The sequence below is a fragment of the Myotis nattereri genome (assembly GCF_964212035.1).
Source record: "Myotis nattereri genome assembly, chromosome: 1".
Lineage (NCBI taxonomy): Eukaryota > Metazoa > Chordata > Mammalia > Chiroptera > Vespertilionidae > Myotis > Myotis nattereri.
This window is the reverse complement of record NC_138075.1, coordinates 12,456,740-12,478,370: the sequence shown is the minus strand read 5'-3', so window position 1 is coordinate 12,478,370 and position 21,631 is coordinate 12,456,740. Positions and strand designations below refer to the sequence as shown.

The 21,631-nt window shown below is 46.0% G+C and overlaps 1 protein-coding gene across 3 annotated transcripts in view; it reads right to left on the bottom strand.

The window, feature by feature from the left end:
* Positions 1-11,856: 11,856 nt before the first annotated feature.
* The window catches only part of FOXN3 (forkhead box N3), a 273,689-nt gene continuing 263,914 nt past the window's right edge, over positions 11,857-21,631 (bottom strand). For 2 of the 3 annotated variants that reach the window (XM_081099676.1, XM_081099675.1), the window contains one exon: positions 11,930-13,714. In XM_081099676.1, the coding sequence (XP_080955802.1) occupies positions 13,177-13,714 (538 nt within the window). In that variant the 3' untranslated portion in view covers positions 11,930-13,176. Of the gene's footprint in view, positions 13,715-21,631 lie in introns of all 3 variants that reach the window. The other variant, XM_081099677.1, reaches the window with a different exon arrangement.

The window sequence follows — 21,631 nt, the reverse complement described above, 5'->3', positions numbered from 1 at the left end:
CAGGTTCGATTCCAGTCAAGGTTAAGGATCCCCGATTCAATTCTGGTCAAGGGCACGTACCCCAGTTCAGACTCCATCCCTGGCCCTGGTGGGGGCTCATGGGGAAGGCAACTAATTGCTTTGCCTCTCACACATGGATTTTTTTTTTTTTTTTGTCTCTCCCCCTCCCTTCCACTCTCTTTAATAATCAATGGAAAATATCCTTGGGTGAGGATTAACAAAAGAAAGAAAGAAAGAAAGAAAGAAAGAAAGAAAGAAAGAAAGAAAGGAACTGTGGTTGACTTTAGGGCAGGGGCGGGGCACTTCTTTTTTTCTGCAAAAGGCCATTTGGATATTTATAACCTCACCCTCGGACCATACAAAATTATCAACTTAAAAATTAGCCTGCTGTATGTGGTCAAATATTTCATTAACTCGCCCCTAATGCCTTGGCAGGGCCAGACGTTCCCCACCTCGGCTTTAGGGTAACGTGGGGGTCAGCAAACCTTTTCTGTGAAAGGCCGGATAGTAAACATTTTAGACTTTGTGAGTCATAGGGTCTCCGTCGCAAATACTCAGCTTTGCGGCTATGGTTCCAAAGTAGGCCTAGACAACCTTATAAAGGAATGAGCGTGGCTATGTCCCCAAAACATCAGTTACCAAAACGGAGGCTGGCATTGACCCGTGGGCTGACCCCGGAGAGCCTGGAAGGCATGTAGTGATGTGAACAAATTAGGAAATCCAGAAGGAAGTGATTTGGGTTTAGCCTGGGTCGGGAGAAAGCAGGGAGGGGACGACGGGGCAGGGTGGGGGGAATAAAGGCTTGCTGATAAGTTGAGACCCTCAAACGTTACGCAGAAGAGGAAGAAAGGCGGATTCGTTCAGTAAGGAACCATTCGCCCCTGGGAGGGAGGGCAGTGTCTGCAGGCGGCACGCGGGTTCTAGCTATCTTCTCACCAGCAGACAGAGGGGAGGAGAGGAGAGGAGGGAGAGGGAGATCTTTGCCACCAGTGTTTCTATGACCGGGAAGGACTACCCACTGCTGCCATTTACACCAATTACCCATGAATCACCACAGCTGGATGTCAGCGGTGATCCAGATTTCTCATCTGCGTCCCCAGCACTTACCAGGTTTGGCGTGTGGCCGATGCTCAAAAACAAGTGCGGGTTGACCAGGAGTATGAAGGAGAGACTCTATTTGTAAACTTGTGAAATCCATTTCTTCTTTCATTTCTCCTCAATCCTTTCATGATTTGGGATAGCCTTTCACACTATGGAAGTTCTGGAAACTATATATGCCCTGTTGGGTAAGGTGTCAAATATTTCGAAGTATGTCACCAAACTCAACTTCTGAGGTGTAGGTTTTTTTTGTTTTGTTTTCAGGAATCCCATTATTTGACTATGTTTAGAGACTAACTCCGTGCTGGATCTGGAGTTAGGCACGCACACAGAGTGAAGAAGTACCACTAAGCATTATGCTGCATCTTCCTGGATGCAAACAGAACGCTGTCTGCAAACTAGGCCCAGCCCCAGGGCCGCCGTGGGCGAAGTTCCCGCCTGGATTGTTACAAGAATGGTTTGTAAGCTCCTGGCAAGGAAGCTAGCGTGAGCACACGAAGATATACTGACTGAATACACCTGAAACCTATACAATTTCATTAACCAAGGTCACCCCAATAATTCAATAAAGAAGAAACAAAAGATATAGTAAATGAATGAAAGAATGGAATAGTTGAATAAATTGTGGTTGCTTTTTTATAGGAGGGATATGTTTCTTAAGACCTCCTATCATTTAAAATATGCATAAGTCAAGATTAATTTCCCCACAGGAATAAAGTAGGATTTACATTATTTTATGTTTTATACATTGAGTGAAACTTTATTCTTTTCCATTGCCTTATTTCAAATTTGCATAATTCATATTAGCATCAAGCATGTCTCTATTTTCTTTCTTTCTTTTTTTATAAAGTAAGGCTATGGACTTACACCCGGAGATCAAGGATGTATTTGATACGCTTTGATTGGATGGAGAAATGCAGGCTCCATCTTCATAAAGCCCGGTGCACGTGTAACGAGTGGAGTGATTCCCCTCACAGGGTGAGGGGCCTACACGAGGGTCTCCAGACCATGCTGCCTGGCTCCAGCTTTGTCTTAATCAACGTACAAAAGACATTTTCAAATTGGTGATCCCATGATACCTGGAGGGAAAGAAAGTGTTTCGGGTGACAAAATCAGGACCCTCATACCCTCACCCCTCTGCTAATCTCAGCTGGCCTTAAACAGTGGGCCACATCTAAGGAGGTGACTTTAATAGCGATAAATACAATGTCCTGCATTTTGATCCAAAATGAATATCTGGAGAAGTACACCAACAGCTGCGGCTTAGTCATTTTGGTTAGTAGCAAGTTCAATGTGAATCAGTGGTGTGACGAGACTTCTGGAAAAATGAATTTGGTCTTTGGTTGTGTGAGTAGAAGTAGAGGATCTAGAAAGGAGGAAGTGATAGCTGCCCACTGTCAGACTGTACCTGTTTCCAGTTCCCAGCTCTGAGCACAAACTGGAACACACCCAGACGAGGAACATGGCCGTAGACAGAGCTTGGGGATACGTGTTCTAGCAAAGACTTAGGAGGACATTATTCTTGGTTTCAAACATATCAATGGTTGCCACATGCAAGAGGCTTTAGTTTTGCGCTTTTGTGGCTTTCTGTGGATCTGCAGGTAAAAGCTTCAGGAACTGGGATTTTTGTCTCCATATAAGGACAATTAGAGGGTCTGAAGAAGAAAGGACCACTTGAGGCCAGGCAATGTGTTGGCTCATCCTGGCACCATTTAGCGGCTCATCTGAACCTCAGAACCTCGTAGAGAGAAGAAGACAAATCTCATTTCCTTCTCTTTTGAACTCTTGGAGAGCCAGTTACAGCTGATTCAGGAAAGCGAAAAGTAAATGGCCAGTGAATACATGGGAAAAATGTAACTTTGCTAGTCGTTAAATAAAAATTCAAACAGCAATACAGCACTAGTTTTTGCCTGTTAGCAAAAATTAAAGAGAAAAATGAGTTCCCACACTGGTAAAGGCGCCATGAAATGGGTGATTCCTTGCATCGCTGTTGGCATGGATACCGTTTGGAAAGCCTGAGTGTGAAGAGCTGTAACATTGATAATATTTTCGATCCAATAGTCAAATAGGCCATTGAACCAGAAGAGGAGTTGAAAATATGCAAATGTCCACATGATTGATGTTCAGTGTGGAATTACTTATAACAGAGAGAGACTGGAAACAATTTAAACAACGGAAGGGTAACTGCTGGAGAGGACGGGCCACCACTCAATGGAATGTTATGTGTCATCTTAAAAGATAGTCACTTTCACTGTAGCCATATAGACAATGCACAGGACATGAGGCTACGTGTGTGTAAGTGAGGGATTGCCAACCACAAAAGTCTATAGCTGTGATGACTATAATCACATTCAGTAGAAGGAAATTTCCTCTTTTTACGTCCAAACCTGGGTCATGCTGGGAAGATCACTTCGACTTTGGGATTCAATGGTCCCTACTGTCCCTTCCAGTTTTAGGATGTGAATAGAATGGCCCATTTAATAAACTGTATCCCAGAGGGATTAGGAATCAGCCACTGTCTTATTTTCAGACTAGAGGTCCAGTGCATGAAATTCATGCACAGGAAGGGGGTGTTTCTCAACCCGGCCTGCACCCTCTCCAATCTGGGACCTCTTGGGGGATGTCCAACTGCTGATTTAGGCCCAGTGAATGGGCATAAACCGGCAGTTGGACATCCCTCTCACAATTTGGGACTGCTGGCTGCTAACTGCTCGCCTGCCTGCCTGCCTGATTGCCCCTAACCGCTTCTGCTGCCAGCCTGATCGCCCCCTAACCGCTCCCCTTCTGGCCTGATTGACACCTAACTGCTCCCCTGCCGGCTCGATCGCCTCCAACTGCCCTCCCCTGCCGGCCTGGTTGCCCCCAACTGCCCTCCGCTGCCAGCCATCTTGTGGCGGCCATCTTGTGACAATGTCGCACGAGGGTGTTGCGCCACGCCACCTGGGCTTTTATTATATAGGATTCCCTCATCACACTGTACTTCTTCTACATTATAGATGTTTAGAAACCAGTTTTGAAATGAGTAACAAATAAAAAGAAATAGAATTCCTCGATCCCTCTCAATACACGGCTGTATGTTGCAGCGGGTTTAGCCATATGCTCCTTAAGCACTTTGTTATGGAGTGACATAAAACAGTTCCCGAGTCATCCCCAAATGTCCAGGAATGACCTCAAATCAAGATACTCTTGCTAGTAGCATTATTGAAAGGCACTGTTCTGAGAAGGCGCATTCATTCACACAAAACATAGGGAAGAGATGAATATTTAATAAATGGATTTATTCACTTAGATTTGAGTTAAAAACAACTTGTCTGTACCCCTGGTTTAGGATCCAATGGGAAGAAAGTGGTCAGAACACTTACGTTTGTGTATATGTAGTCCCAGGGCATCTGAGAAGCAGGGTGAGACCTGAGCTTTCAGCTCATAAACAAAAGCCTCTAGTCATGCCAGACTCCCTCTGAAATTGCGATCATTTGTTCAGAACTTTCTAGAAGAATGTCCTTTCATCAGGCAGAGCAGTCAAGAGGAGAAATTGGTCAGGGGCAGCGACACCTTCAACTCCATCCATCCCACCAGCACAGCATCAACACGCACCTGAGGTACCTGGTGGGGGGCAGGGCTCACCGTCCTGAGAATTCATGCAACTTTTGAAGACAGGGTTGTCTGCTCCTTTCAGAAAGCAACCCATTCAGATCATCCAGGAAAAAAATTAAAAATACAGGGATAGCATACAGCTAGATTACCTAAACCTTAAAGAGCATGAAGATTATTTAAATATGCAAATGAGGCATCTCTCCAGCATATAATTACATCTTCAAGGCAGAATCCAGAGCGTGAGTTTGGCTGGAAGGAAACACAGAACTTCAGACACACAGTTCCCCACCTAATGCATCACACAGGATCCCACGTGCGGGAATTAAAACCATGGCAGCTGATGAGCACGAGCTTATTGGTACCGTTGATTTTTTTTTTTCTTTCTTTGCATTTCTACCTGTTTTTAATAAAATGAAGACACTGGTCATTGCTTTGTTTTCTTCTTTTCAGGGAAAGAATTGGAGTGTGAAGTGAGGGGAGAGGCAGCGGTTGGGGTGCCTTTGGATGAGGGCAGAGGACCTAGCAGGGGAGGTACGTGAATACAGTGATTGAACATACACAGAAACAGCTAGGGACACACCGAGTGCTGTCCTTTCCAGTCAGCCAGCTGGCCATACCCGGAACTTATTTCCACAAGATTGCCATTGCCCAGCCCCCAGGAAGCTCTGCTCCCGAAAGCCTGGCCCCACCCCTCTCGGCTGCCAGTTAGACACCTCAACATATGTCTCCCAGGGCAACTCCAGGCTCCTCTCCCATTAGCTTTCCAGGCCCTTAAGGACTGGTCCACGTGTCCCCGTCACCCAGCAGTCACTGGGAGGGCGTTGCTGCTAAATGAATGCTTCTTGAATTAAACAAGTGAACTGCCTTCAGATATCGGAATCATTCATGGAAATCGTGTGCAACAGCTAACACAATGAACTTGACTTTGGTGGCGGTGTTTTCTATTGTCAGGCAGTGTTATTTCACTCCTACCTCTTTCACTTGTCTCCTTCCCCACTTAAGCTGTATGTCCCTCCCTCAGGCCCTTCACTGCAGGTAACAAGCCAGGGCCAGATTTTTGCTCCTTTCGGTGGGATGGTCAATGTACCCAAGAGGTCAGATCAGAATTTTGGAGGTGTTTTATTTTGACTGAGTTCCCTTAGATGTATCTGATGGTACTCTAACTGGTGTCTCCTGTCTGGCCACTTTGAGATTTTACAGGGGTGGGGAACGTCTGGCCCGCAGGCCACAGAAGGCCCACGAATTCATTGGGTCTGGCCTGCCAAAGCATTAGGGATGAGTTAATCAAATGTTTGACCAAATATAGCAGGCTCAATTTTAAGCTGATAATTTTGTATGGCCTTCGAATGATATTATAAATATCCAAATGGCTCTTGGCAGGAAAAAGTTCCCCACCCCTGATCTAGGAGGACATACCACAGTTTTGAAGGTGATTCCAACAGTGGAAATGGAAATGGAATTGGCAGGACTGCTGGCAGACACGGGGTCCCCAGGTGACCATTGACCTCACGGTCACATCCCCACCACAGGAGCTCAGCCTGGCATCCTGGACACCAGTGAATGGGGCTGAGCAGATGGGTCGTGGCTGAGCCTGGCTCCCCTGGAGTTCCTGCAGATCTACCGAGCACTTGAGCACACAGAACTAGCACACCTGGAACCAGCAAAGCTCTGAGATATCGTCTCCGTACTGCTCTAGCTGGCGATGGTGCCCTGTGACCTAGCACTTGTCCCAGCCACTCCCCTTCCCCTTCGGCTCCTTGCTGGCTCTTGGTGTGTGCATGTTGGGCGGGGAGGGCATTTCAGTGGTGCTGGGGAGGTCCTGGAAGGTGAGAATCTAGGCTTAGAAAAGTCATCACAAGAAACCCTCAGCCCTGGGAAAGGCCGGCAGGCTCCAGTCCTAAAGTCTAGTTTATCACTTGAAAGCTTCCAAATGGAGACTCGATCTGGCCCCGGTGGCTTGGTTAGTTGGAGGGTCATACTGTGCAGTAGGAGATTATGGGTTTGATTTTGGTCAGGGCATGCACAGGAGCAGCGGATGTCTGTCTGCCTGCCTGTCTGTCTCTCAATCTCAGGGGATGATTGAAGGGGGAAAAAACCCCCACAGAGGTATGATCTGTCTTACCCACAAGCTCCCAGGCTCTCGATGGAAGGCCTGCTGCCCAGTAACTCTGCAGACTAGCGCTGGGATTCCCGGGACCCACAGGGGAGCCCAGTTTTGGGCTGCCCACTCATGTATTTGCAGAAAGGTGTGTGATTTCCCACCAAAAGGAAAGCATGCGTGAAGATGGGCACAACTCGTGCAGCGGAAACACCGGACTCAGAAAACACAGCGCCCCACCCTCCCGGTGCAGGTAAGAAGCAGACATGCCCTCGCTACTCAGCACTTGCACGTGGAGATGCAGCGCACACAACACCACGAGGCCATTTCTCGTCAATTGATGCAACTCAGTAATTTTTATTGCAACTGGAAGACAATACATCACAGAAACTTTATGGTAGGTCTGGGGGAAAGTGTTATTTACAATAAATGATGAAATAGTTTGTCTTTGGCAATATGATTACATATGAAGAATGCGCAACGCAAGGATGGATACCTCCAAAGCAACACCATCAGGTCCCTCAAGTTCGGCCCGTTCTGCCTGCCTCCTCCCTGCTGCGGAGCGCGAACGCGGCGGAACGCCACCTTCCTTCTCCTCTACGGTTCTCCCTTCCTAGTCGTGATATTGGCAGTTTCATACAGAAAATACAGAAGAGAAAATTGGCTTCTGAACAAGTATGACTCTAATACATTAATTTGGCCATGTAGGTCGATTGGCCAGCAAAGGTCAGAAGGTCGACCCTAAGCCTTGAGAGTAAACCTCTGGGTCTTCTGATTGCTTTATCACTGTTATTTTTCTGCAAAACAAAAACACACCTCAGAAGTGTCACAGAATCAAGAGTATATATTTTTTTTAAAAAAATGGTACAAGTGTAGGATGCGTCCCAGACACACACGGATACTGTTTCCTCCACATTGTCACCATGGCAGTGTAAGGAGTGAGTGTGAACGACGCGGCGCGGAACTGGCTACTGAATCGGCTATGAGCTTGGATGGCCTCCACGTACATTTGCAGGAGAAGCTGAATGTTTACAGAACTGAAATGGTGCTAAGTTTCATCTTAACATAAAAGGGGGGTGGGGGATGTCGGGGAACTCAGGCCACAGTCATGAAAGGATGGAATACAATTTCTAGGTTTGACAGGTTCGCCATATCGAAGTCGTCGAGAATCCAATATGGAATATTAATTATTTGCAAAAGCAGGGAAGGGTGTTCTCCGCCTTTGCAAATGAAACACAGTGGAAAACACTGTTGAATAGATCCCCAATAAATACTCTTGATTTCAACGGGAACGAAACAAACAGGACGGGGGCTTGTGAGCACATCACAGGTAAGTCAGAAGTGATCTTTCGCCTAGGTCTGGTTTCAAAAGTACGACAGACAGCAGGATACAGCACCATAGACACATCGGTTTCGGCTGTTAAAAGATGTTTTTGTTTTTTTTTTTAAATCGGATTTTCCCTCCTTAATTTTTTTGGTCGGTGAAGCTAGCACTTGTTTGTAGAACTGTGGAAGAATGGCAACATCACACGCATGTTCTCATGATAAAGCAACCGAGCTGATGAGTCTGTGCTTGATTCAAGGATGACCAGTAGGAGAGAGGAAACAAGGAGGGAACCCCCAGGGCGGGTGGGTGCTCTCTCGAATGGAGAGGGGCTGACAGGTGAATTTCACAAAGGTGGGCGGGTCTATACAGAACACTGAATGCTGTGTGTAAATCCTCGTGAAACTCCAGAAACAGGAACACCACACAATGTATACACTTTGATTTACACATTCCGTTACAAAGGGAAAAAGAGGACACCATTACGACGTTGTAACTGCGTTAACTGCAATAGAAACCAAAGTCCCGAGTTTGGCAGGTAACTAAGAGAGGGTTATCCACTTAGGTTATATAGCAAAAGTGTGGATGTATATTATATATAGTAGTATAAATAATAAAAAAGTATTATTTAAATTAGATCACAGTGCTGCATTATGTGCATAACAGTGTTTGATATAGTATTGGAGGGCCGGGACCTATGACACTAAGGATTTAACTGTCAACACTGGTTAAGTCACAATCGGGGGGGGGGGGGGAGGGCGGGGTGGAGGGGGGACGACGACACAGAGTTCATATGTGTTCTTTTGGTGGCAAAAAAAACCCATCCTGAAGATGAAAGAAAAAACACTTCTCTACAGAAACACGAAAATAAATTGCAACATCTGGGCAGCTGTGATCCACCAGAAAGAAAGGACTCCCAACCTGAATCAAGTTTAAAGGGAAAGAGAAGTCACATTGAACCCATCCAGTCCCATAGGGAAGACCCTCCCGTTAGGTCACTCGTAGGCATGACTCCTTCTCCAAGAGCCCTTCCGCCAGGGCCCGGGGCCTGCACACGGTGTGGGCGCAGCACCTGGCGCTGAGCAGGCCTGGGCTGTGCCAGGGAGGAGCGGGCACAGGAGCCATCCAGGCGGCACTCACTCTGCAGAGCCCACAGCCAGACGCTGTCCCTCGGGCAGGAACAGCGCTCAGAGACCTGGCCTCTTGCAGGCTGCCCCCTGGTAGTACCTGCTTCTCCAAGGAAAGCCGGTTCTTGGGAGAGGCCGCCGACACTAGCCTTCGCACACACTCAGCCCCGGCCAGGACGGAAACTCGCCACCGGCGGTCTTGGCCAGGGCTGTCTCCAACCACCCTCTCCATGTGGGTCTGGGCCATTTCCAGGTAAGACAACTTGACCAAAGGACTCTCAAAAGTATACCGACTTGAGGAGGGAGGGGACATAGGAGCTATGGTAGATTATAAGGCTGGGAATGAAATCTATGATGCAGACAAACCCTTTCGACAGAGTACTAGTAGATAAAGATAGAAGACCACGGTAGTAGCATAAAAATAACTGTCTACGTGTAAGTCATTTAAGAAAAAAGAGCTATGGCCTCTTTCTCTTAAATGTGCCCAAGGGCCAACAGCAAGTAACGGCAGATGTTACGGTGCTCAAGTGTTCACGGCTGCTTTCCAACGCATCTGGAAATATTGCTATAGTTCCCCGACCCCCCCCCCACCCCCCCACGAGTAGGTGAGATACTGGAATGAATGACACGTGAAACGCCACTGCTCCCGCGGGAGACACAAAAGCCAAACGGCCGCACCCCGCGAATGGAGCCCAGGCGACCTGTCAGACTAATGAGTACACAGGCTGGTGTGGAAGCTACAGAACACCTGACGTTCGGGAAGGAATTCCAAGACTGAAGTGAATGACACGCGAGCAAAAAGACTCTCTCACAAATAGGCTTGTGCTTAAATTCTCTGCTGCTCCTGGAGGGGCTGGGGAGGGGGTGCTCCTGCCCCTGGCGTGGTGAGGGGGTGGACAGCCTCCTTCGGCAATGAACTCACTACAAACGGCCACGTACACATCCCCCCCCCCCCAAACAATCGAAATACAAAGTTTAAACACAATTGAGCCATTGTTTTGGTTATGCATGTGTATGCCCCCCAAAACAGAAGAAAAATAGAAAAAAGTACCCTCACTAAAGTTTTCCCTGGAAGTCCCCCGGCAGCCCCTGCGAAGGGGCCGAGGGAACTCAAGGGAAATAACACTTAGAAAGCTGCCCAATGAGGTATTTATGCAAAAAGAGTGGTTCTGGAGTTAAGAACACACTTTTATAAGATAGTTATCTATTTCTCAAGAGAGATCAGAAAAGTAAATCACACACATTGCATTTTATTATTTTCTAAAAGAGGCCTTTGCTCCTTTAGAAAAATGAAATGAGGGGAGACAGCCCACCGTGGGGGGTTTAAATTGGAAGAACCGCCCCCCCTCCCTTGCCAGAAACAGTCCTGAACCTGTATCTGCCTTTCTGGGGGGGAAGTCTACATTTTACCTGGGGGGTGGGGCGGTGTTTCCTGGGCTTGATCAGGTGACAACACAAACCAGTGTCCCTCGGGTTTCAGAGCTGTGCATGGCTTTTGGGGTGTCGAATGTTGGGTGAGATGGAGGGAACGGAGTACTTCAAAACTATATCCTTACTCCCTTCTCCCCACTGACTGAACATGCGGGAAGAGTTCAGGTTCAGGTTCAGATAACGAAGTCGACCTGGTGTGCAGGCGACTTCTTCAGGGTCTCTCATCAGCAACCACAGGAAGCTGGGCATGAGGCACGCAGCAGTTTCCCTGCCCGTTTTTAAAGATCAACACGACCCACTTCTGTCCCTCCCCGTCACATCCTGAGCCACAGTGGCGGGTTTTTGTTGGTGTCTCACAATTCCCCTCCGCTTGGGTGGGAGATCACACTTAGGCTTCTCTTTGGGTCTCCCCCAGTCACCTTTAGGCAAAGAGGACGGGAGTTTCTGGGCTGCGGGACATCGTCCTGTGGTCTGAGTTTTTGCTCTCACAATCTAGATGGGCTTAAATCCAGGCTGGTTCGTGTGCGGAGGTGGGAGAGATGGCCGGCCCCGCCTTCCCACCGTGACAGAGAGTCACAGGAAAACTATGGGCCGGTCCTTCCCACACCTGTGTCGCTTCCGCCTTCCCAGGACCCCTAACTCACACCCTCATCTAATAAGGCCCATTAGCGTTGTTTCCCTTCTCCTGACGAATTTGCATAATTATCCACTGCCTTTTTCCTAGGACCAAATTGCGGTGATGGTTTCCCCAGTCAGCGTCCCCTAATTCTCTCGATTCGAACATACACACTCGCTACGAAGTTTGCCCTCACATTATTGCATCATGATAAACATGTCCAGACACTAGAGAAAGGACACACTTTCCACAGAGAATCAGAAGGGGGTTGGGGCTGAAGTGCAGACAAGGCAGGCCCTACCGGAACATGAAATAGTTTTATATTGCAGAGTTAGTTCCCCAACAGTCAGAATTTGTCCCTGAAGAAGGTTAAACCTTAAACACCTGCTTCAAAAAACCAAAACAAAATAATTGGGGAAAAAAAACCAAAACAAAAGGAAAAACAAAACAAAAAAGAAAACCCAAAGAACCTCTAAGCCTAAGGCTTAAACATGAGAGGCATAGCCTTTTCTCTATGTTCTATATTTATATGAAAATAATTCATGCTTCATGCTAAATACATTATTTACCTTACAAGAACTTTATTTTTGAATAAAAAAAAGTTTGTGTTTTTATGATTTTTTTTTTTCCTTTTTCTTTTTAGAAGGAATCCATGCATTGTGGATCGGAAATTTCTGCTGGCTACAACGGGCTGACTGTGGAAATCACTGATTTTTGCAAAGATGAATCCTGACTGACATGATCTGCAAACTCCATTTTGAGGGCAGTATAGGAGTTTTCTTTTGCCTTTTTGCCACATTTTTTTTGTGTGTGTGTGTGTGTGTGTGTCCATCAATGTGCCTTTCATCTTTAAAAAATAGACCACAGTACTAATGGCAGGTTCCATAGCTTTTTGCTTGTTTTTTCCCCCCGCTTGGATCAAATAGTTTTGACAAAAAAAAGGTTTGTACCATTTTTTCCTTCCTTGACAACTATTGTAATTTCTTGGACTTGATTTTCACTTGGGCAGTTAAGAAAACAGCCTGTCTGTGGCTTTTCTCTCACTCTCGTGTGTGTGTATGTGTGTGTGTGTGTGCAGGGCCAACCCTTCAGGCTTATGGCTTGTGGAACATTCTCTTAATTTCAGATAGAACAGAATTCAATGATTAGGAACATCACTAAAAACTGACCCCATTTCCTTTCCTTAAGTCATTGACACCAGTGTCCGTGAATGGTCCAGTGTCCGCCGCCAGACATCAGGAGGCTTCAGGACTAAGAAGCACTGAGGCCCGGGGACCCCGCCCCCACCCCGCACGCTGAGCGGCAGTGCCCAGGGTTTCCTGGCACGAGACGCTGCCTGGTGCCACAAGCCTGGGCCTGCTCCTGGGGGGCGAGGGGCTCTTCCTTCTCCCCAGTTGCCTCACGCACATTCACTCAGCGAACCCCACTGGGTGGACATCCTGACCTTGTAAACCTAACGGTTAGGCCTGACCGATGATGACCTTGCCTTGCAGGTGCCAAACACGGGCTTTCCGCCGCATCCTCGACACCCCTGCGGAGCCAGCCACGGCCTCGGGCCAGCGGGAGGAAGCAATGATAAATTTTGGCTTTTTCGGTTTTGTCTTCAGATAATGAGAAGCGTTTGTAAAACAGCTGAATGTCAATGAGTCTATGGCTTCAATCTCCTTTAAACGTAAAATTCTCAAGGGTCCAAAACAAAGGAGGGGGGAGGGGGGCAAATTAGAGAAGAAAAGAAAACAAGAAAGGAAAGAAAACCAAACCCAAAACAAAGAAAAGAAAAAAAAAAAAAGAAATTGCTGATATTGCCACAAATCATTAGAAATCTCCTGACATGCTGAAACCAAATGGCCGTTCAGTTCAAAACAAATCAGTGACTTGTTTTTTTTTTTTAATTTTTCGTGGTTTCCTTTTGCTCTTTCTGCCCCTTTGCCGTCCGATTGGTGATGTTGTTCAAACAGGACCGAATGCCTGCCAAGTGCAGGAGCGACCCCGCCGCCTCCTTCATCTCCTCGTCGTCGCTCTCGGGGGGCTTCTCCGTGCGTCTCTTTTTGAGGGGCAGCGTGTCGCTGGGGACCCGCCGGGCCTTGGCGAGGTGCTGGCGCTTCTTGTGCGGGGCCGCGCCGCCGCCGTCGCCCGGGGCCTCCCGGGGGCCGTGCTTGCGCTCGTCCTCCTCCGCCTCCGCCTCGCTGTGGCTCTCGCGGCTCGGCACGCTGCCCTCGCTGCCCTCCTGGCTCCCCTTGGTGGCAAACTCCTCGTGGTCCTCGGCCGAGGAGGAGGAGACCGAGTCGCTGGCGGGCGAGGCGCTCCTGGCGGCGGCGGCCTTGGCACTGCTGTAGTTGTGATCCTCCTTGGGGTCCCCGCTGACCACCGGGGAGCCGCACGACGGCTCGCTCTCTGTCCGTGTCCTGCCGCTGCCCAGGCCGTTCCTGCGGGCGGGGACGGAGGGGAGACAGAGGGGACACGGGTGAGACCCTGCGATGAGGCCCCCACCGCCCCCCTGATGCGCGGACACGTCCAGCCCTGGGAGGCGCAAGCTGGCCACGTGCCAAGGCGGCCGGAAAGTCGGCGTCCTGCACCCCGTCCCCCCATCACTGGCCTTTTCACTGAGTGTGCGCGGCTGAGCCACCAAAACAACACGCTTCGGAGGCCACAGCGGTGGCTACAGGGTCTCCATGGAAACCCTCAGGGTCGAGCGGTGCTGGGCTTCGCAGACCCGCCAGCACGGAGGGTCAGACACCGCGGAGGCGGCCGGGCACGTACTTCCGAGGAAAGACCCGCGTCCTGCTCACGCTGCTGCGGTAGGAAGACTGAACCCCGCCTGCAGCGAAGAGGTACCTGCCGGTGGGGACGGCTACCCACTCAGGCTTCCCTCCTTCCCCCCTTCATCCTACAGGTATTCACTGAACGCCCCACATGAACGCATGGCCTGGGGAGGGTCCCAGGTGGGACCAGGTACAGGCACCGCCACACAGACGCCGACAGGCCAGCAGGTCACGGTTAGACCCCAGGAGGGGGAGCACCCGCCAGGCGCCTGCGAACCTGCATAGATGACGGCGTTGAACTCCAGAGCGGCCATGAGCATCCTAACTGTACAGGTGCCAGAAGGAGGATCTGGAGAAGTTTAGGAATTTACCTAGAGCCGCCACAGCTCATAAGCAGCAGAGCCACGATCGAGCGCTTAGCCACCCCATCAGATCCGCTCCACTCCTTTCTGATTTGCCCACAGCTCAGTTCCCCGCCTTCCGTTCCATTCCCATCAGAGCCCGACAGCACTCTCCATGCCTCTAGTCATTTTGTTGCTTCACGTCTAACAATGACCAGACCTCCTCTATGCTTCCTCAGGAGCTAAGTGGGAAAAGAGGCTGCACCCGCTGCACAGGGTCATGGGCCCAGGACGTGAGAGAACGCCGGCATGTGTCTGGACCAGCGCCTGCTGTCAGCGTGAGGCTGCACGCTCCTTGGGGTGGGCACCGATCCCGTTTACATGGCCACTGTGATACGATGGTGTCTGGCACAGCAGGTATTCGGGAGGCTGGGTGAGCAGAGAGGTGAATCCTCAAGGGAGGGAAGGGCTACTTAGAGTGGAGGGGGCAGAGGAGGCCGCAAGCAAAAGGTCTGTGGCACAGATGGCTTCTGAAGCCGAAGGTGAGGGCTGAAGGCTTAGGGCAGGGAGGAGATGCTGTATGGCACCACCCGTGTTTCTTCTAAGCTCATCCACCTGCTGGTACGTTTCTGGGCGACATGAGCACACTTTCCTTCCTGCAGAGCCCCAAATCTAGGTCCTCCACAGAGAGGAGTCCTCATATCATCACGTGGTGACCTGTTCCAGGTCTGTGATTCCCATTACAGCGTCAGCTCCCTAAGGCAGGGCCCAGTCACTGGTACCTCTCCAGGGCCTAGCGCTGTGTCGGGTGCAGAGTGGGCACACAGCAGAGAGAAGGGCGGGAGCAGACGGAGGTGTGTGGCAGAGAGTGGGAAGTCTGGGAAGATGACTGCGGACCTCCACCCACACGCCTTATCGCATACTCCCTAAGGATATGGCCCTGGGAAGGCGATGGGGTCAGGCCCACTGATGAGCTGCAGCTGTGAGCCCGCCCCTTCTTCTCCTGCCAACCCTGGGGCCTATGGGCTCAGCAAGACTCTGGCTGCAGCCCGGACAGCAGCTGAAAGGGAGGCGAGTCCCTGTGATCAATGGTGAAGCAGGGAGTGAGGGCAAGGGTCTTCCTCTCCTCGGTGCCCTACTACATTTAAGCTGGTGGGAACGTGCACCAGGCGGTGGCACGCACCAGCAGTAATGCGCACCAGCAAAACGCATGAGGGCCGGTGTTAGAACGCAGCCTCTGCTAGATGTCTCAAGCCCTCCCTGATCAACCCCACAGTCACAATGTGTGCACTGGCACAACGACGTCCTAGCAGGTCCAGAAGGGCCCCAGGTTGTCCCGTTCTCTAGGATCCCAGACCCATGCCACCCCTCCCCTCCAAGTCCTTATAGAAAGAACCTGGCTTGTCAGACAGACAGACATCCAGCAAGTTTATCTGTGAGCTTCAGCGCACCTCTCTGCCTGCCAGGGCAGTGTGACCAATGAAAAGTCCGACCACGGAGGGCAGCTCTCAGTGGGCACGGAGAGTTCTCACTTGGTCTCCTCTCCTGTCAGACTGCCCGCTGCTGCACCGCGCTTACCCCGAGTGGTGCCGTTTCTTTCTGTTCCAGCTCAGGAGCCGTATGGGAATGCAGCATAAAGTAGGAGCAGAGAGGCCCGAGGGAAGAAATGCTTCAGGGGCTTGCTTGCCTGTCAACATGGCCCTGAGCTGTGTACCTATGTTCTGCAGACTTCCTGTTTCTCGGCTGCCTTGGGGAACATAAAAGTGGCCAGGAGAGGATGCCTGTGAGGTGCTACCAAATAGGAAACTTTGTTCATGTAATTCATTGCACAGGTAGCTATTAATAGTCATGACGGCAAATGAAAATGAAATCTCATAGAATGGCTCTCTCGATCTTTGTTGTTTCAGGTAACTACTGTTGAATCTAAAAATTCAGTAATGAGTCCGCCAAACTAGCAAAAAACAGTTTCAAAGTGAACTCAACTACACTTGGGTGAGTAAACGGGCTTTTTTCTAGGCTTTTAGAAAAGTCAATTCAATTCTGAATCCTTATTTTTTAATAACATGGGGCTTATGACTCACTTTATTAGCTCAGTTAAGCAGACTACGATACCCCCCCCCCCCCCCGAACATATGTGGAGAGGGAGAGAATTGTGAGTGCAAAAGAGTAGGAAATAAGGCAAGTGGTGCAAAAATCTAATTCTCAGAGAATCTAGGTGAGAGGCATATGGTGTTTATCATGCCTTTTCCCTCCTCTTTGCACAGGTTTAAAAAATAGTTTTTTTCAATGTTTTTATTGATTTTAGAGAGAGTGGAAGGGAGAAGGAAAGAGAAACAGTGATGTGAGAAACATCAATCACCTGCCTCCTGCACGCCTCCTACTGGGGATCAAGCTCACAACCTGCGCATATGCCCTGACGGGGAATCGGACTGTGACCTCCTGGTTCATAGGTCGCTGCTCAACCACTGAGCCACGGCGGCCAGGCCCAGCCGAAGGTTTAAAAGCAAATCCTCTTTTGGAGAAAGGAACCTAAATTTAGGTCATGAAGCTTTCCACAGATTAAGTTCAAGCAGATATTGGAAAAGCAGCTCATAACCTAAAATCACCAAACATGTCAGCTAACAGGCCACTGGGAACATATAAATGTAAAAATACCTGTAACCAGCCAGGGCACGGGAATGACGACACCCTCGATGGGTTCGCGGGGAGAAGTAACTGCCTGCACAGGCAGCCAGTGCAGATAAAGTCAGCCCCAGCCCCAGCTCCAGATGGGGCCAGAGACAAGAACAGCCTCCCCTGAGAATTTTAATCACAAGCCTGAAGTCCTGTGGGTATGAAGCCAGAATTCTACTGTGGGGACCAGGGACCCACAAGCTAAATTTAGTTTAAAGTGCCCAACGGTGCCCACTGTTGAAAAACACACACAAACCCTTTCTGGAAGAACCTAACTTAAAACCCAGGCCACAAAGAATTCCCACACATAAGATTTTAAGAAACACAGGTTCATAACCCAAAACCCATTAAACATAAAAGAAGCCACCGTAAGCAAGAGACAACAGAAACACACACACAAAACTGTGAATCTGCAAATATTGAAATAACTAGGTACAGAATGTAAAGTATGCAAATGAAATAAAAAAGAAGGAACTGAAATACATTAGAAAGGAAGAATAGATGATTAAAGCCAGGCAGGCAGATTTTGGAAGGCATCAGGTAGAATTTCTAAAGCTGAAAAAATAGAATCCCTGAAATGAAAGAACTCAGTGGGAGCCAGAAGAGACAAATTAGTGAATCAGAAGATGGATCCAAAGATAATATATATAAAATGCAGCACAGAGAGACAAAGGGATAAAAAATATGAAAGAGAGATTGGGCAACATGGACTATAATAACCAGCTATCCCTCTAAGCTGGAGTTCCAGAGTGGAAAGGAAAAAATGGAGAATATCCAATATCCAAATAAAAAATGGCTGAGCATTTTCTAGTTTTGATGAGGGTACCAATCCTCAGATTCAGAAAGCCAGCAAGTCCCGAGGAGAATAAATAAAAAGAAATCCATGTCTAGACACATCACAAACTGTACAGCATTAAAGTCACAGAAACAAAACATACACTAATGAGGTGTACAGTAAGATGAAGCAGTGAAACAGGTAAAAGTAGAACATTAATTCCAAAGTGCGAGACAGAAAAAATAACCATCAATCCAGAATGTATATCCGGTAACGCTATCTTGTAAGCATTAGGGCAAAATAAATATATTTTCAGGGTTTTAACTGAGCGCAGATACTCACTAGGGGAAGTTTTAAAAAATATATTTCAGGAAAAAGGAAAATGATCCAAAAAAGGAGGTTTGAGATGCAGCAAGAGAAGATAAGCAAAGACAATGTAATTAGGTACTGACTGAACACCACAAGAAACAAAAAGAAACTGAAACAGAACCAAAGTAAAAACATTCCAAGGGCCCTGTATTGATCAGGAGGTTAAAAATATTGATTAACTTTAAACATTTAAAAATATTCATGTTAAAAGGATCATCACGGAAAGAAGAGAAATAAAATGTACAACTTCCAAACCATTAGAAAGGGAAAGAAAAAGACAAAGGGAACGAGGAGTGAGAGAATTTTAATCAATTTCAAGTAATGCTAGAAAGGAAAAAGAATCTGGAAAAAGTGGGACAAACAGAAATGCAGAATAAATGGGAGAAATAAATCCAAATATGTCATTAAAAATTGGCTAAATTTTTTTTTTTGAATTGGCAAGCTAGTCTTTTTTGTTTATTTTTAAATGTTATTTATTTAATTTTGTTATATTGCTTAAAATCTTTTTTAAAGGTCACGATCATTAACACAAATCCAAAAAACTCCCCCCCAAAAGCCATATGCTGTTTACAAGAGACAAACCTAACCCATACAAAGAAAGGTCAATGTAAAATAATGGAGAACACTGTATCATGCCATGTTCCTATAGCTATATTAACATAACACAGGATTTTAAAGTAAAAAAAAAAAAATCTGTACTACATATAAACAGAGTCATTAAACATTCATAAAGGTTCAATTTACCAGGGACACAAAGCAGTTCTAAACATGAATACCTCCAATAAGGCAGCTTGAAAATGTAAGCATCCCAAATTGAAAGAGTTACACGGAGAAACAGTCAAATCCACAGCCGATTTTAATACATTATTCTCTCTTTCCAATTGATAAGCCCCCTCCACTCACACACACAATTAGTACTAGTGGATAGAAGATTTGCTCTAATGAACGTACATAGAGCATGTGCTAATAATGGAGATGGCATATTAATTTTGAAGCACCCAGACCTTATAAAAACTGACCATAACTCCAAAAATTTCAAAGCAGCAGTATCTTATACATCAATTCTCTGACCACAGTGCACTGTAGTTAGTGATCAATGTTGAAGAGGTAACTAAAAACTAAAAATGACCACCTCTTTCTAGGTTTGAGAACTTAAAAACACACTTCTGATGGAAAGAGACTTGACTGGGGGGGGGGGGGAGACATGCACAATACAGTGTAACAGATGATGTGCTGTGGAATTGTGCACCTGAAACCTGTATAATTTTGTTAACAAGTGTCACCTCAATAAATAGGAACAAAACCCACACTCCTAAAAATACCTCTGGGTCAAAGAAATGAAAATATTTTGAGCTGTTAATAATAATAACATGAAAGGTATCCAAACTTATAGGATACCACTGAGCAGTAGTAGTTTGAAGTAAATTATAACTTCAAACTTTTATAGAAAAAAGAAAGGTTTAAAATAAAAGTTCAATCCAGACAAAGAAAAAAAAAATAAATCCAAAGAAAGAAAGGAAATTACAAAGAAAATAGCAGAGATGAGTGAAGCAGAGAACAGATACAAAATACAGGTAATTAGTAAACACAAAAGTTGATTCTTTGAGAAAAAACTATGGCAAGATTAAGCAAAAAGAGATGATAAAATAAAAAGGCATAACTAAAGGAGATCTTTTAAGAGATGACAGCATTACGCATAACTTTATGGAAATACATTTGAAAACTTAGGTGAGATGGAAATTCTGTAGTGACCAAAAGGAATTAAAAAGTAAGCCATACTATAATCATTAAACATTAAATCAATAGTTACCAATCATCCCACAAAGAAAACATCAGCTCAGGCCATTTTGCAAGCAAGTTCCATCAAACATGGAAAGATAACTCCTATCTTACTCTTTCAAAGAATCTAAGAGTGAATACTCCCTCAACTCATTTTATGAAAATAATGTTATTTTGACACTAAAACTAGAAAAAGATAGCACCGGAGAAACATGAGGCATAAAGAAAGAAAAAAAAAAAAGCAAAATTCATACATAAAATATTACCTGCTCTAGTAATATGTAAAAAATATAATGTATCATAAGCAGGCATATTAAAAAATGCAGGCTTATTCAAAATTGGAAAATTTATAATGTAATTCACCATAGTAAAACAACAAAAACAACTTTATAGTTATCTTAAGTGAGATAAATTTTTAAAAAATGAAATTCAACAATCATTCATAATAAAATGTCAGCTGCCTCCTTAGTGCAGTAGGTAGCGCGTCAGTCTCATAATAAAATGTCATAGCAAACTATGAATAGAATTGTTATGATAAAGTATATTTCCTAAAAGACCTATAACACTGTATTAATTGTGAATGAATAACATAGCTCCCTTTAAAATAAGAAACAATGTAAAGATATCTAAAATCATTACTTTACTCAGAAACCCTGAACTGTGCAATAGGACAGGAAAAGTAAAAGTTAAGAATTAGAAAGAAAAAACCCACCATTTTTTACAGCAGAGAAATCATTAGAATTACTAAAGCAGTTTATTTTGCAAGGATGCTGGGAAAAAAAATAAACAATTAACTATCGCCAGGTAAATTATAGACTTAAATGTGAAAGGAAAAGCTTTTAAAATCTTTTTGAAAAGAACTATAGAAAACTAAATAATCTCAGAGAAGGGATATTTTTAAGACACCAGATTTCATAAAAAAAAAAAAAGATTAATAAGCATGAAAATGAAGAATTTCTGTTCATCAAAAGATACTATTTTGGTGAAATGACCATCAACAAACTTAGAAAAGTTATTTGTTAACATATACAGTCAAATAAGGATTAATATTCAGAGTATACAAAGAACTAGAAAGATAAGAAAAAGAGAACCCAATAGAAAAATGAGCAAAATGATCAACAGGCAAACCATCAAGAACACATTCAAAAAGCCAATTAAATATATGGAAAACTGCAACATCTTTAGTAACAATGGAAAAGGAAACTGTCAAACACAATGAGATGCCATTACATATTCACTAAATTGGCTGAGATTAAAAAGTGCGACGGTTCCGAAAGTCTGTGAAGATGCAGAGGATGGGAGCCATCACACTCTGCGAGTAGGAGTAAAATTGAATGCTAACACTTTAGGAAACAATTTGGTGTCATCTTGTGAAGTTGAGCATGCACATACCCTACCAACCAACAATCCTGCACCTGGATGTGCGTCTGAAATGAAACTGAAGACAGGTGAAAGAATTTCCATAGCAGCATTGTTTGTAATTGCAAAGGGCTGTGAATGATTCAAATATCTAAGTGGGGTATTGTTGAAGAAGGGAATATTATACAGGTACGAAAATGATTCAATTACAACTACATACAGAACAAACTCAATAGTGAGTAAAAAAAAAAGCAAGTTAGAAAGGAAGTATATTGTTCCAGTTAT